This window comes from Perca fluviatilis, chromosome 3, assembly GCF_010015445.1.
Source record: "Perca fluviatilis chromosome 3, GENO_Pfluv_1.0, whole genome shotgun sequence".
Lineage (NCBI taxonomy): Eukaryota > Metazoa > Chordata > Actinopteri > Perciformes > Percidae > Perca > Perca fluviatilis.
This window is the reverse complement of record NC_053114.1, coordinates 21,802,224-21,817,995: the sequence shown is the minus strand read 5'-3', so window position 1 is coordinate 21,817,995 and position 15,772 is coordinate 21,802,224. Positions and strand designations below refer to the sequence as shown.

At 39.2% G+C, this 15,772-nt stretch overlaps 1 protein-coding gene across 2 annotated transcripts in view; it reads right to left on the bottom strand.

The window, feature by feature from the left end:
* Positions 1-15,772, bottom strand: part of gpc5a (glypican 5a) — a 151,992-nt gene that overhangs the window by 54,030 nt on the left and 82,190 nt on the right. For both annotated transcript variants that reach the window (XM_039794999.1, XM_039794998.1), the window contains exon 8: positions 9,745-9,907. In XM_039794999.1, coding sequence (XP_039650933.1) covers positions 9,745-9,907 — 163 coding nt within the window. The remainder of the gene's footprint in view (positions 1-9,744; positions 9,908-15,772) is intronic.

Genomic DNA, 15,772 nt, shown 5'->3' with positions numbered 1-15,772 from the left:
TGCCCCCACCCTCCACCTTGCCCTCCCTCTCTCCTCCTCAAAAGCTACAGACACAGAAATGGCACATACTAAGGAAAGCTCATTGTGGGACTGGCTCTAGTGGCTGTAATTCTGCACCAAGGCTGAATTTCGGGAAAGAGACTTCAGATACAGTATTAGGGGACCACTAAGGTCTATATAAAAGCATCCAAAGAGCACCATGTCATGGGACCTTTAAGCTACAGTGGCTCCTCAATGGCACTGAGACTAACATTCAACACAACCAGCCACCCAGCCAGAGCAAAAACAAACAGCATAAACATTCTCCCATGTAACAGCACTACTACTACTACTACTACTACTACTACTACTACTACTCTTCATTGTTGCTTTTTTTTTAAAACCTATTTTCACTGAAAATATTTTTACAGTGGGTCTGGTATTTTCATTTAGATTTTTTTTGTTGGTGAATGTATATGTTCACCACAGTTTATGGTGAACAAGTCAGAATAGTTCCATGAATACAAAGTAAGTGTGTTTGTGCAATAGTGTATTTGTAAACTTATTTTTACTAAGCCTTTAATAATGAACCCTAGTGTTCAATAGTAAATTGAAGAACTACTGTTTTAGTAATTTAGCTGTAACTTTTTACTAATTTATCAAAATTGACCTATTTAGTTAGAGCTGCTTACTTTACTATATGTACAATGTATTTCATTGTTAAATACTCATAATTTACTTAGCAACTGGCATACAGTATTTGACCATGAAACTGCACTATTTGGAAAGGTATAATGGTACAATCTTCTAGATACATGAAAGTCTTTGATAAATAACTTAGTTATTAATTAGGTCAGTGGATTCATTTAATCGAGTGATAATCAGACAACCTAGGAGTCCACCCAGTAAGGCACACTGGTCAAAAGCTTATGAGACACACTGCTGTAAATGATTTTGATCCCATTATCACCAGCCCAGAGGAGGGCAGGAGTCACAGCAGGTGACCTAATTTGATCTCACACTGTAATGAGGATAAAGATCTATCTAACAGGCACAGCAAAGTACTACAAGGCTCCCAGCGATAGGCCTATTACTGTATATGCCCAACCAAGTGGCCTTCATGCAATTCCCTATCTCTCAGATCTCTCATTATTTAGAGCTGGAACATAAAACAACATAAATTATGACAGAAAATGAGTTTTTACTAAATATGTGCAGATCCCCCCCCCCCCCGTTGGATGCTGTCATAGAAATAATCACTTGACATTAAATAGCAGAGGATTTCTACATGCAACAGCTGCATTCAGTCATTTACCACCAGCCTGCGGGGTAGAAGCTCGAATAACATCAAATACTCTCCTGCTGAGACACTATTAATTAATAAGAGTCATAGTAAAGCAGCCTCTCCCCTTCCCCTCATTGTGTTTACTTGCTAGAAATCGATTGGTGTCTCCACTGCTGCCACTGTGTCTGACAGATGTCTTTTTGCTGTGCAAAGCTAACGCTGCAAGCAGTCACAGTGTCTGCAGCTAAACCATGCCAGGCCAGATAAGAGGCATGGAGCTGCCTGTTGGGGTTGGAGCATGAAAAAACCTTTTAGTTGTTCTCCACTCCAGGCGTTGTTGACAGGTCGCAGAAATCCAAGATTCAGTGGTGGATTAAGGGAACGTAAGGAAAACCTGTATTTTTCTTCTAGTATGTAGCCAGTAACTGAAGGTGTATGTGTGTTCTTCTATTGGCCATGCTAGCAGCACAGCTCTAAGGATGGCAATGTCAGTCGGTCGGTTCACTACTTTAATCCAGACTGAATCTATCTATCTCAACAACTGTTGGATGCATTGCCATAGAATTTTGTACAGACATTAATGATCCCCAGATGAATAATCTAATGACTCCGATGATCCCCTGATTTATAGCTGAACCAGCAGATCAAGATTTTAAATTATCCAGTGAAATATCTCAACATCATATGCAACCCTCTTGGCCAGACGCATTGTTTTATTAAAATGGAAGGATAAGTCTCCACCTGTATTTAAACACTGGATCAACGATGTTATGCACTATTTAACTCTTGAACAAATTTGTTATTTTTTATAAGGTAATACTATTAAATTCAGTAATATCTGGCAACCTGTTCTTACTAATAATTACTCTAATGACATTGTATGATGTGAATGTTGTTGTCCTCCCTTTTTCTTTTCATATTTTTATTTTATAGTCTGCTTTTCTCTGTAGCAGTGGTGCGATGTGGGTGGGATGTGGGCTGTTATGTATCTGTTGTTTGTTGTATATGAAAATACAATGAAAAGACTTTGATTAAAAAAAAAAAAAGAAAGAAAAGGAAATATCTCAACATCTATTGGATTGATCGGTACAAAAGTTTGTGGTTCCCAGGCGACAAACCCGGACATCTTTTGTGAATACTCTGACTTCTCTCCTGCCACTAGCAGGTTTTTAATTGTGGCTTTGAGAGAATGTCTCAACAACTATTCCATATATTGACATTCATGTTCCCTTCGGGATGAAGTGTAATAACTTTGGTGATCCTCTGACTTTTCCTCTAGCTCCATCATCAGATCAAAATTCCAGTCCAATACTTTTTTTTTAGACCAAATAGCTGCAAAAACTAATGATTTTCCCATCAGCCTCAGCTGTACTTTGCATTTAGTGATAAACAGCAAGTGTTGGCATACTAACACATAACGGTGAACATTGCAAACAGTATACCTGCTTAACATCTACATGGTAGCATTGTCTTTGTGAGCATGTTAGCATGCTGAAATTAGCATTTAGCTCAAAGCATCAGTACAGCATCACAGAGCCACTAGCATGGCTAAGAGTTTGTTATTATCTTAAAACTGTGTAGTGATTAATAAGGCACCATGGCTAAAATAGCAAACCTGGATTTATTATATTCATATCTGAGCAGGGCAAGCTTTTTATGTGATTAAACCAGATGTGTAATTATCTCATCAAGGCTCAATCATAAAGTAGGGCTGCAGCAGAGAATTGTCTCATCCCAAATACTTGAGACCCTTGGGCTTCACCTTTTTTACCAAAATTAAGTTCTCGACATCAAAGCAAAAATGTATCTTCTGTTATTTGGGAGTGTAAAGGTGTCTAATTACACCAATATCTGAATTTGTGCAATAAGTAGATAAGAGGAGTTTAACCCTTTTACACAATGCACACAGCCACAGTCTGAGCCAATACAGCTCCACAGACATTAGATACATTATAGCTTTTCTTAATGAGTATTCCAATTATGTCTATTATAATTGGTAATTATGATCCTGGTTATGATGCTTTACATGCATTGTAATAGGCTGCAATACACAACACTGTCATATTACAATAGTTCTGACATTAAGGTGCTAGTTCTCATTAGTGTTAAATGTGTATTTCATTTTATTAAGGAGAAATGTGTGTGTTTGCTGAAGTAATTTGGCAGGTATGTAATAACTGCAAAAACAGGGCTTGATGTGGAAGGAAAATGCATGAAAAACTCTGAATACATGCTCTCTCTTTGGTATGTCTTGGATCTCTGAGTTTTCTGCTTTCACCGTGTGCTTTTCAAAATTCTCTGGTGATGAGCCTACTTGTATTTTTAGCTCAGCGATCTGGAGTACAATGCAGTAAATAGTGGCCTGCTGCAGTCGCTAAACATTCTAAACATTCATTCATTCTAAAGGGTGAACCGATCACATTGTTGCTTCTTGTCACATACATCGCATTCTCAAAAATCAGTAATTCTACTTAATTAGGATAATCCCTTAAATCAGGCCTATATTGTATTGAGCTTATCCCATTTTATTTCCTTATCTTTCTGATCTATCGTCAGCATGTTCTGCTGATAAACGTCAAAGATACAAAGGAGAGGGATTATGGATAATTGCCAAGAAAGAAATCCAATTAAATTATACATGGTGTTTAACTTTCTGGAACAAGATGGCAATATCACTGTACTCAATTTACGTAGATAGACTGACACGCTCGTCATAAAATGGCAGCTGAAAATATATCACGCAATCTTGTAACTTCTATATAGTCTAAGATTTGAAACTCAGAATTGTCGACTCTTAAAACTGTAAAAAAAAAAAAAAAGATCACAAACCGCCACATTACATGTTATCACTCTCACTGGGATTCCATTCACTTGTGACTTGTGAATGACAGTTATGCTATTTAAAATTCTGTACATTGGTTTTTCTCTCACCTTCATGGATTGTTTTTCCTGTTTCTATGGTTGCAAGTTTCTGGTTTTGTAGTTGTATTTAATAATGTATTTCTTCTCTACAGCTTTCCATTTTGAACACAGACTGAAATAAAAACTAACTATGTTTATTAACTGTGTATAATCACCACTGTGATTTAGCCTCATGGTAGCCAATTTATCAACTCTGGTGCTGCAGTAAGATGTAGCAACTTTTCAGAATTGTGTTTCTCGCAACATATAAAACTAATGAATTACATTTTCCATCCATGGAGAACAATGGCAATGTGTTGGTGACAACTCTGCACAGCTGATTCAGATTTGCACTACTTGCTTGTCTGATCTGAGACAGAGCGTGATGATCACAAAACATCCCAGACACAGTAGCCAGCCAGTCTCCATGCACTATGAGCTCTGTGATGTAGAAAATCTATGTATGTGCTATTTAGCATACGATGTAATCGGGCAACTTTTACGGACTTCAATTTTCAATTTCAATTACAATTTTGCAAAATGACTGCCAAGTTAACGGAGCTCTTATGATGTTGATTATTGTACTTTCCTGTATGAAGTGACCGAAATATAAACCAGGTTCTATTTCTTACCAGAAGTTTGCCATCAGTATTATGCTCACAGGTTATCATTTGTCATTCTTGACTGGTTACCATTCTAAAGAGGGCGGGTCTACCTAGCATGAACTTGTCAGAGGGCAGAGTAGAGAGACAGTGACACATCCAACAAGTCCTCCAAATTCCGACAACATACGTTGTTTGCATGACCTCTAGAATGACACACAGAAGCTTTTTCAGATTTTACGCTCCTATCGACAGGACTACATGGTTTGTCTGTGTCTTCCAAAACTGTGATCAATCACTAAAAATATATGCGTAATGTGATAACGTTACGGTTAAGGGTGGTTAGGTTTGGCCACAAAAACGACTTAGGTTTAGGGAAACAGGTTAAAATGGCTACTTGGTTAAAGCTGCAGTTGGTAACTTTTATAAAAATACCTCATATTTGCAGAAATATTCAATATATCCTGACAGTCCGAGAGACAGTTGCTCTTATGCTTTGTCACCTCACTTCCTCGTTAACTTCCGCGATAATTACTACAGCCCGTAGAGGTCGCCGCCTAACAACTAATGTAAATATGGGTCGTTATAAGCTGCTTGCACAATCAACCTATACAGTCGTTTTATGGGTGAGGACGGCAAAACATGTTTTAGTGTACTGTTCAGCTGTAAAAAGAGAACATTTGCTCCATCCAGTGGGCGGTACTTTTTTGGCTGGACTGTTTACAGCTAAACAGTACACTAATATATGTTACTGAAAACAAAAAATAGGCAATGTTGTTGCACTCGGTTGTTGAAACACGAAAAGTGCTGCAAATAGTTGTGTGGCAAATAAAAAAAATTTAAAAAGAGAACTTGAGGGAAAAGTTCAAAACCCAGTTTGAATGTTGGATTGTTCTTTTCTGGAATTGAAAACACAGCCCCCCCAATCCAACGTCAATAAGCATGAAGCATACTGGCAGCTCATGTTCCTCATATGAGGATGTTATCATTACTCCTTACTTCCAGCTGTGCTGAGCTTAGTGCTTCCTTGTGGGGCATGACGAGGTCAGAAGCCAAAATATCAATTCTGTATATCTCTAACATTCACGTAATAATCCATTCCACACCATGTTGGCTGACTGAACAAGTGGACTACTATTCGGCTATTATACCTCTGTAACAGATATTTGTGCTAACTTCCACTCCTCTTAGCCACAGATGACTCATACAATTCTGTCTGCTACCTACATTAGCAGACCAGGTATTGTGTGAATGCAAGTGTGTATTTGTGACTAACAGTATCACAGGATTTGTTAAAAATGAGGGTTTAACACGTGACTATTAACCTGTGTCATACACCAGTTGGTGCCTGAAAGTGTTACATGTCTATGTAACAATGATGATGGAGAATGATTCAGTGGACAGTGGGTTGATTGTTTATCTGTGACCTTTATTCACTCCTACAGGTTGAAGAGGTGTTTTGGATTAAACCACATGGAATATATTTTCTATTTGAATTGTGCTTGCATATAAACACAAAAAAACATATTAGTTGGACTGATTTTATTTGTTTTCTAAAGTGAAGACCCAATTAAGATTTTTATTTCTGTTCATAAAATATAATGGATAGTACTTACATTAAAGGGGTGATAGAATGATTATATAGGGTATTTCACACTGTTCCTTATGGTCTCCTAATGGGGTATGTAACATTAGTTGGGCTGAAAATGGCCTGGTTGATATTTTATTGGCCCTTATGCATCCCTGTGTTTTGGCCCTATTTGTAACAAGAGCTTTTCTTCCAAATATGGTATGGTCATGAATATTTAGATGAGCTCGCGCTGCTTGGTTGAGCCTTAGCCCCGTACACACACATAGAGACGCGCGCTGATTGGTTGAGCGACTCGCCATACACACGCATTAGAGGTCGTGTGCTGATTGGTTGAGCGAATCCCCAATACACAGACATTAGAAACGCGACAGAATCTCATATTCCAGACACTGCAATGTTTCCTTACCAAATTCACTTCTGAGACTTTTTTATGCGAGAAATCAGTAAAACTGTGTGTCGGAGTTCAGCTGCCTGTGTTGCTGCCTCGCCGCCCGGTCTGCCTTCCTCCACAGACCCCGGCTTGCTGTGAGCTCGATTGAGCTCCGGCACGGCTGCTGCAGCCCACAGCACCTCATACCCGCGCAAAGTCACCGTTTGGGCTGGTGGACTACTACCAAACGCCGCTGCCCTGACAAAGCTCCAGGGCCTGCATCACCTCTCTTCCTGCTAGCTAAATGGCCCGTGTGTGAGAGCGCGGTCAGCGAGCTTGTTACACCAGCAATCTCTTACCACATGTTACACACATGTCACGCCACTTAGCTATACAACATATAACTATATGTTTTATAAAGCTAACAACGGTGTCCGATTTCAAGTTAATGAATATTTGTGAGCTGTAAGGGTTTCGTTAGCTGAGACTGTCCCTTCAATCCTATGTGTACAGATTGCGGCTAGTTAGCTTCATTTTTGGTCGTAATTCGAGTATATTTACAGTTTGAATTGCGTCACGCCACTTATACAACATCTAACTATATGTTTTATAAAGCTAACAACGGTGTCCGATTTCAAGTTAATGAATATTTGTGAATTCCAGAGGAATTCTAAGAGGAGGCTAGCTAGCTCTCATTGATAGAGCTCCATCCAGCGGCAGGCTCTATCAATGAGACTCATGGACAAGCGGCGTTTATTTTCCCAATCGTTTGTTTAAATAACTCAACACATTATAATTACACACATTATAAGATTAACTAGAATCTGTGGTAAGAGAATGCTGGCGTAACAAGCTCGCTGACCGCGCTTTCACTCACATACACCGGGCATTTAGCTAGCTAGCAGGAAGAGGGGAGTTCCAGGCCCTGGAGCTCTGTCAGAGCAGCGGCGTTTGGTAGTAGTCCAATAGCCCAAACGGTGACTTTGCGCGGGTATGAGGTGCTGTGGGCTGCAGCAGCCGTGCCGGAGCTCAATCGAGCTCACAGCAAGCCGGTGTTACACCGGGGTCTGTGGAGGAAGGCAGGCCAGGCGGCGAGGCAGCAACACAGGCAGCACCAGCCTCTGAAGTCCGACACACAGTCGGACAAAATTTGCAATTAGACATCAATTTTCGTAAAACGGCCCATATTTGACCTCTAAGTAGTTGATTTCTCGCATAAAAAAGTCTCAGAAGTGAATTTAATGGTAAAATAGCATATGAACAATGAATACATTTTCTGAGATCTGCACGACCTAGATTCAGAAGACTAACTGATCTCAGGTCAGTTGTGTAGCCTATGCAAATGTTGGGGCGTGACCGTTCTCTTAATACACCCATGGTTGTGACAAAGGTTCCGGATTTTGAGATGCTTACACAAGCAACTAGCTTTGTTGAGATTCGCCCGTTTTCAGCGGCAGTTTCAAAATATGAGATTTTCATAGTAAAGGGGTGTCAATGGGATTTTGAGCTTATATGTATGTCCTATTTACCCACCGAACTGTCGTTATTCAACTATGACAGGGTAAAATCGGTTTTGTATTCTATCACCCCTTTAAGTATTTGCCGTGCTTTCAAGCTGCTTTATATTGTGTAAGACTATTTTTCACTAAGCGAGAGCAATAATACATAATGTTTTAATGTTGCCGTATCCTTGGCTTGCATATTTTACTAATTCATTTAATTCTACTACAACAATAAAACCCAAAGAAAAATACCTACACCAAACGGCAACTAAAAAGAGATAAATCCATTTTGTAGCAATAAAGGCAAAAAACTGTAGAAACCTGCAGGGACTGACCAGAGGTCTGGTTCAGGTTGGGAATCCTCTGTATTTGTGTTAGGGTCAGGCAGCAGGGGACAGATGCTCGACAGAGGTCATGACAGACAGTGGGTCATAAATATGGGAGACAGGCTGATCTAGCCCATGACAAGGAAAGGGTGGCTCTACTGTAATGGGTGATAAATGTCAAAGCCTCCCCACAGCCTCAGATGAGCGATTGTTAAGCAGCTTCCCTGAGCCTGAGCTGCTAAAGCCTCGAGACAGACTGACAAGCAGTAAAGGAAACATTTACACAGACAGAACGGCTTGTTTGGATGACCCCCCTCCTCCCCCCCCCCTCGCTGTCGCCATAGGCAAAATGAGAGAGGTGATTAATCAGGTTGTTAGCATGTTTGATGTAGAGGAGAGAGGAGAGGGGAAATCCATGTGCTGAGAGGAGACTGTGACAGGTAACAAAATGAAGAGGAGAGCTCCGCTGCTGTGATTCATCAGGGGTTACTGATACTCTGAGGAGCAATAATTTTTAAAGTAATGGGCCTTGATTGCAATAATGTCCCCCATAGCAACTATTATCTTTAATGACTATTATTATAGCTGTCATAAAATGGAGACTGAAGCAAGTCTTATTAAACTATAGTAATATGCCACTGCACCTTCGAATGTCTAGTTTTATTTTTTTTTGTTCTGCAATTTTAAAAAGTAGATCTACCATATTAGCCTTTTACTCTACCTATATGAGGTAGAGTAAAAGGCATTTGAATGCATGCATGGAAAATTAAGAAGCATAAGAACATACATATGTATTCCTTGTTATATTTATTTGTGCTTTGTGAAACTTGATTTTTCTCCTCATATTTGATCTAAGTCATTGTGAGTCTGTGTTATATGTTTTGATTATATGTTTTATATTTAGTAAAGTTTATTTGTCAGGGAACATGTCCAAAAACTCTTGACCTCATACAAAGAGAAGAGCTATACAATAAACACAAAATGCAATCGTAGATCCAAACATACATAGAAATTTAAATCATTACACCCAATCCTACAAGTACAAATTATAATATATTACCACTCAAATGTTATATTCTTGATATAGAACTCTACCTCCTTAGGGCAAAATATAACAATTGGGTAATAATGTCTTCACATGGTTAACAGGTTAATTGTTCAATACAATTAAGAAAAGATGAGACTTACATTTGGAGACTCTGGAGACTTTCCTCCTCACCTCTCCACCACCTGAACCACCACAGCCGTCTTCATCGTCACATTCGCCGCTGTAACGTCCCTCTGCGTCTCCACTTCCTGTTTCAATCTGGTCCAGTGACCCCAGTTTAGGAATGGACTTTCCTTGTAACAGCTAGTTGTAAAAAAAGACAGAAAAAAGCACTTTTTTAGTTAATATGTCAAGATTTCTTAATAAAATGAAATCAGTTTAAAAGTAGTAACTGAGTTTATGTGCCCACGCTTTAAAAGTTGCTGTTTCCTGCTGCAAGACCCATTATATCTACATTTTATGTACAGTATATCATATTCACTATCAAAATTCACAGCAGAAAAAGTGAAAAAGGTCCTCTCATGGCAAGGACAGTACAGAATATTTTCAGTTATTCAGAAAATGAAGAGAAAAACGGGGAGAAAATGCTAAATAGCTGCTGATTATGCTGCTAATCACCCACAGTCCTCTAAGTAATACAAAACTATGCATCTACTGAATGACTGCAAATGGCATATTTGTAAAAAATAATTCTGCCCAGCTTTTTTTCTTTATCCCATGCTTTTAATATTAAAAATAAATATTTAAATTCCCTTTTTGTCTGTTCATTTTTGTTGTTTTTTTAAACACCAACAGTTTACTGATCGCCAGCACCTACAAACTACAATGAAACCATAGTATGTGTTACATGAGGCTCACCCTTCCGGTCGCAGCAGAGCAGTTAAACTTTCTGCTGTATTGCTGTGCAGCAGAATCTCAATCAAAGACTTTGTGAACGTGATACCAGGGGAAATGCATACGCTAATTGGCTCATTTAAATTCATGGTGCATCAGTGGAAACAAGAGAAAACACTTTATGTTGATCAAAAAGGTATTGTCTATGCTAATTAGTTACTGTTGTGGTTCAGTGCAGGGGAGCAAAAGGTATGGCTGAGCTGGGACATATCTGTGCTGGTAATTAGCCTGTCTGGAGTCTCAGCTCCGTAATGGTGACAGGTTAGACGATGGAGAATATTGAGAGTTTGGGCAGTCTAAGCGTTTCTTCCACCGTTCCTTCTTTCCATTTATATCTGACTAAACTTTTATTACATGATGCGGAATAATGAGTTTCTGTGGTGACTAAGATTAACCTGATGTGGTCACAGTCCAGGAGGTAGAGCATTGCTCGAGGGCTCAATATGTGGAGTTCAAAGTCTGTCGACTCTGAGACCCGTTAGCTAAGGAAACAGCATATTGCAATAATTAGTCTGCACATGTGAGACAATATGCTACCTGAGCTTTAAAATTCACTTATTTATAGTTTGCAAGAAGGTGAATGCTTCTGATGTATAAATTAACCTTTGTATACATGTATATGTGTGTAAGAGGAAAATGTGCTGTTTTTTTCACACATATGATCTCAATAAAGACCTTAGGTCAAGTCTCAAGTCACAACTTATTCTCTAGAAACTTTAATATATGAGGAGAATTTTTCTTATCGTCAAAAACACCCATAGAAATAAATAGATGCCATTAACAACCACTGCCTATGTAGCCAAAACATTATTAATGTAGACACACAACATATAAACACATCATTGACTGGTGTTCTACTGAGTGACATCTTCCTTCATTACAATAAACGTGGGCACTGTATTTTATTTTGAGTTGATCCCACACACCGTCATGCTACCGTAAATACTCACTAGCACAACAAATCTGCAACTGAAAATAGTGCCCAACACAAAGCACTTATTTACTTACTGTTAAAAACTGCATTGCTATTTATCCATTTTTAAAAAAGTATATATTCATGACCTGTTTTTAAAGACTTACATCTTCAATGAGAACCATTGGACTTAGGGCTGATAGCCACACACAGGGTAGGACAGTAGAAAAGTATTGAGAAACGAATTGTTGGTTTTGGTCTTTTCATTGGATTTGTCATCAGCCTTAACCTTTAACATTGTTAGATGAATACCATTAATTAGAGAAGTGACTTAAATAACAGCAGGGTAAAAAAAACAAGTTAACACAAAAAAGGAGACAAGAGAGCGATAATGTAATTTAATCTCTATGAATAAGTAGAATTTGCTTTCACATTCATAACACACACGTTTTAAAAGAAAACCTAAGCATGTGCTTTTGATTTGGTTTGCATCAAACAGTAGTAATTAATTAATAAAGCTTTGTAAGCTGATGATATTTCACAGCAAAATCATTAGTTCCGAAGCCGTGGAAACATTCGTCATGATTGACCAAGTCTGTCAATCAGCAGGCCATTCGATTCTTCTACTCTTCAGGGCCAGGGGAGTTACAGCTCTGTGTTTGATTGTATCGAACTGCTGTACTGCTCTTTCTGACACACAATGAAGCGAGCCTGAATGACCTAACGGTGTTATTAGCCTCACTTCTGTGAATGACATGGGGCTTTGTCTAACACTGGCTGTGAGACAGGTGCTCTGATTTCGTTCAATGCATCTCCAGATGAGAAACTGCTCTGAGTAGGCACCCTTGGGCAGGCTCCTGGCTGTTATTGTAGTGTGTGGTAAGTTAACGATCACCGTATTCCCATTGTTCTTTTCAACAAAACTGCCCACACACTTAAAATTGCTGCGCCAATTATGAGCTAACACTACATGAGCTAATGATGAACAACACCTTTTCTGCAGTAAACAAGATAATGGTCAACTAGATGTTAACATTGAATGGAAATTTGTTCCGTTCAGCATTTATGGGGCAAGAGAGAACACAAAATATTTTGAGATTATTTTATAATCTGATTTACCCTGCTTTATTAGTAGATATTTTTTAGTTCCTATTTGCTGTAACTGCTCTTTAGCGTTGATGTAATCTCGCATTGCCAGACCTTCCTCCACAGCGCTGCAAAGGAGGGTCTGGCTAGTCCACACAGCAGTCCAGGATGGGAGAGAAACGGGCTCTGGTTTATTGGCATGTCTATTAACCAATCACAATCGCCATGGGTGCTAAGTACCGCACAGTGCCGCTGCTAATAGCCTCGGGAAGGTACTTGTTTTGGTGGAACGTGTGTACATTCAAAAGTTGTTTTAGTCGTGCAACAGAAAACTCAGATTGGACAGAAAGTCTAGCTAGCTGTCTGGATTTACCCTGCAGAGATCTGAGGAGCAGTTAAGCATAGTCCTCATAAATCAACCAGAGTTTAAAATTCCAACACAAAGCGGAACTAACGGACATCCAGCCGAAAAGAAGGACATGCGGCGTAATTTCCGGCGGCAACGGAGCAATCCCGGAAGTGGAAGGTCATGGATATAGACTAGTGTTGATGCAAATTTAAGTTACTGTGCTTTAAGCATTGGAAAGACTGAAATAGGAACTTATTGTAGCAATCAATATACAGCAACAACAACCAGGATGGCCACATGATAAATCATATTATACAGTTACCGCAAATTTAAAAAAAATAGAAAATTTCAAAACATTCAATTTCCATGAAAGACACGCCCTATTATGATGGATATAGTGTTCTCTGTCTTAGTTGCCATGCATTTTATATAAATCTTGGCAAGACAATGATCTCCTCATTAGAGAGCTAACTCAACATATTACCTTCAAAAAAAAAAAAAAACAGGGTTCTTCAACTAATTTTTAACAAATAGATGCTTGCTCAATGTCACTGCACTGGGCGACTGGATAGCTCACATGGTTGAGTGTGCACCCCATGTACTAGGCTCAGTCCTGGACACAGCGGCCACGGGTCTTTGCTGCATGTCATTCCCCTTTTCTCTCTCTCCCTCTCTCTCTCTCTCTCTCTGCCCCCTTTCACAAATCTTCAGCCGTCCTGTATAATAAAGGCCTAAAATGCCCCCCAAAAATTCTTAAAGTCACTGCACATGGGCCTATAGAACACAAAATGAAAGAAATCCTCAACAACCCAGAGATCACAAATCACACATAAACGCTGCTCTTCAGAAATACCTTTGTATCTGACTTCCTCAATTTCCAACAGTAAGGTAGATGCTCTGAACTGAGCACTTCGGGACCTTTGCCCTCACTTCATGGTACTGTAATCTTCTTTTAGTTTAACATACTGTAGTTTCTGAGCTTTAGCTTTGTCATCCTGGTTTGACTGTATTTATATTACACTGCAACTTAGTTCTGAAAATAAAATGTAAATCAGAAAGGGACAAAAGCTCATGAGAAATATCCTTGGCGTTATCTACCTCTCCACTTTGTAAAATTGTTAAAGAATGGACAGTGCCTGCGCTTGTTTATGCTCATGCTGTCACACAATAGATGAAATCCATTCAGACATTGCACATACTGTTGGTAACTGTGTTGTAAAATCCATCATTCTGAAGTGTGCAGTCTTTACTCTGTTAGTGGAAAATAAAGTGATGTGGAAAGCTTTTGTGACACGTACTCTGCGTCAATTGAGGTATTGTGAACGTGCTAGGTGCTGTAATTAGTTCAGGACTTCTTCATACAGTTTGAAAAATGGCCCATATAGTGTCCATATAGACACTGGCTTCATATAATTAAAAACCAATATGTACATCAACAATACATATTTGTGAAAACTGACTTGTAAAGAGGTGCTGCTTATATATACCCAGTCAGCTAGTTTTCTGTGACATTTTTTGCCATGGAAGCGTTGAATGCCCCAGCAAGCATTAGGAAAGTGGTAGAAAAGCAAACAATATAAAAAAAATTTTCACTCTTTACCATGCAGAGTAGACTCCAGGCCCAAACTGTAGGAGGCAAGGTACAAAATAAATGCAAGTGGAGTTTCATATTGTGGAAAGTCTGTCTGTCTCTATCTTGTTATATTTAAATGCATTCTCGTCTTCCCTGTCTTTGGTAACCTCCGATCTCCAACTCGAAAACAAGCCCTGGCCTCCTGAGATATTTTATAAATGTCTAATTCACCACTGTACACATCACAAACTTCCTCCTCAAGAAATCACAACAAAGACTGTAAGGTGTCTGAAAAGATTCCGCATGGTAACCAAGGCTTGGCTTAACTTTCATCGCTGCACTATAGAGAGGATATCTTGACAGGTTGCATCACAGTATCTGCTTTGGCAGTTTTGACTGCACAGGACTGGAAACTGCAGCAAAACACTAAAAAACTAACACTAACCCAGCATAAAAATGTACTGGCACAGACCTACTACAGCTCTATGATATCTTCGTTACCCACTGCATAAGGAAAGCCCAAAGCATCATCAAGGACACCAGTCATCCAGCCCACACACTATTTTCACTCCTGCCATCTGGAAAACGCTGCCAGAACATTAAATCACGCACCACCCATTTCAGAGACAGTTTCTTCCCACAGGTAGTCAGAATAATTAATAGTACACACCCCAAGCCCTTTTTTATTCAGCTATCACTTGCTTATACTATCCATTATTTTTCTTATTTCTTTTCCAAGGTTTAGAACGCCACAGTGCAACAATTGTATTTATTTATTAACACAAATGAACTTAATATTGGCATCTGCCTCTGCAATAAACAAACTGAAGCAGGAAAAAGTAAAATATTAGTGTAATTCAACTCTATATCATGTACGCTACTCACAAAAAGTTAGGGATATCTGGCTTTCGGGTGAAATGTATGGACAATGTAAAATGTTCAAGCTACAGTGGTATAATATAATGAAAGTAGGGCATTTAAGTGGAAGCATCCAATGGTGATTTCCTCATCTCAAAAAATGTATTGAAACGAAAACCAACAACAGAGTTACGGGCCTCAACACAGCGACTCAGTTGATCCCATAGGTTTTCTATGGGTTTCAGGTCTGGAGAAAGTGCAGGCCACTCCATTTGAGGTACCCCAGTGTCCAACAGCCGTTCCCTAATGATGCGACCTCGATGACCTGGAGCATTGTCGTCCATGAAGATGAAATTAGGCCTGTGTTGTTGGTGCAGGGGCACAATGACTGGATTAATGATGTTATTCATGTAGTATGGGCTTGTCACTGTACCATTCAGAAAGTGTAGGGCAGCTCTGTATTGACTAGACATACCTGCCCAGACTGTAACACCA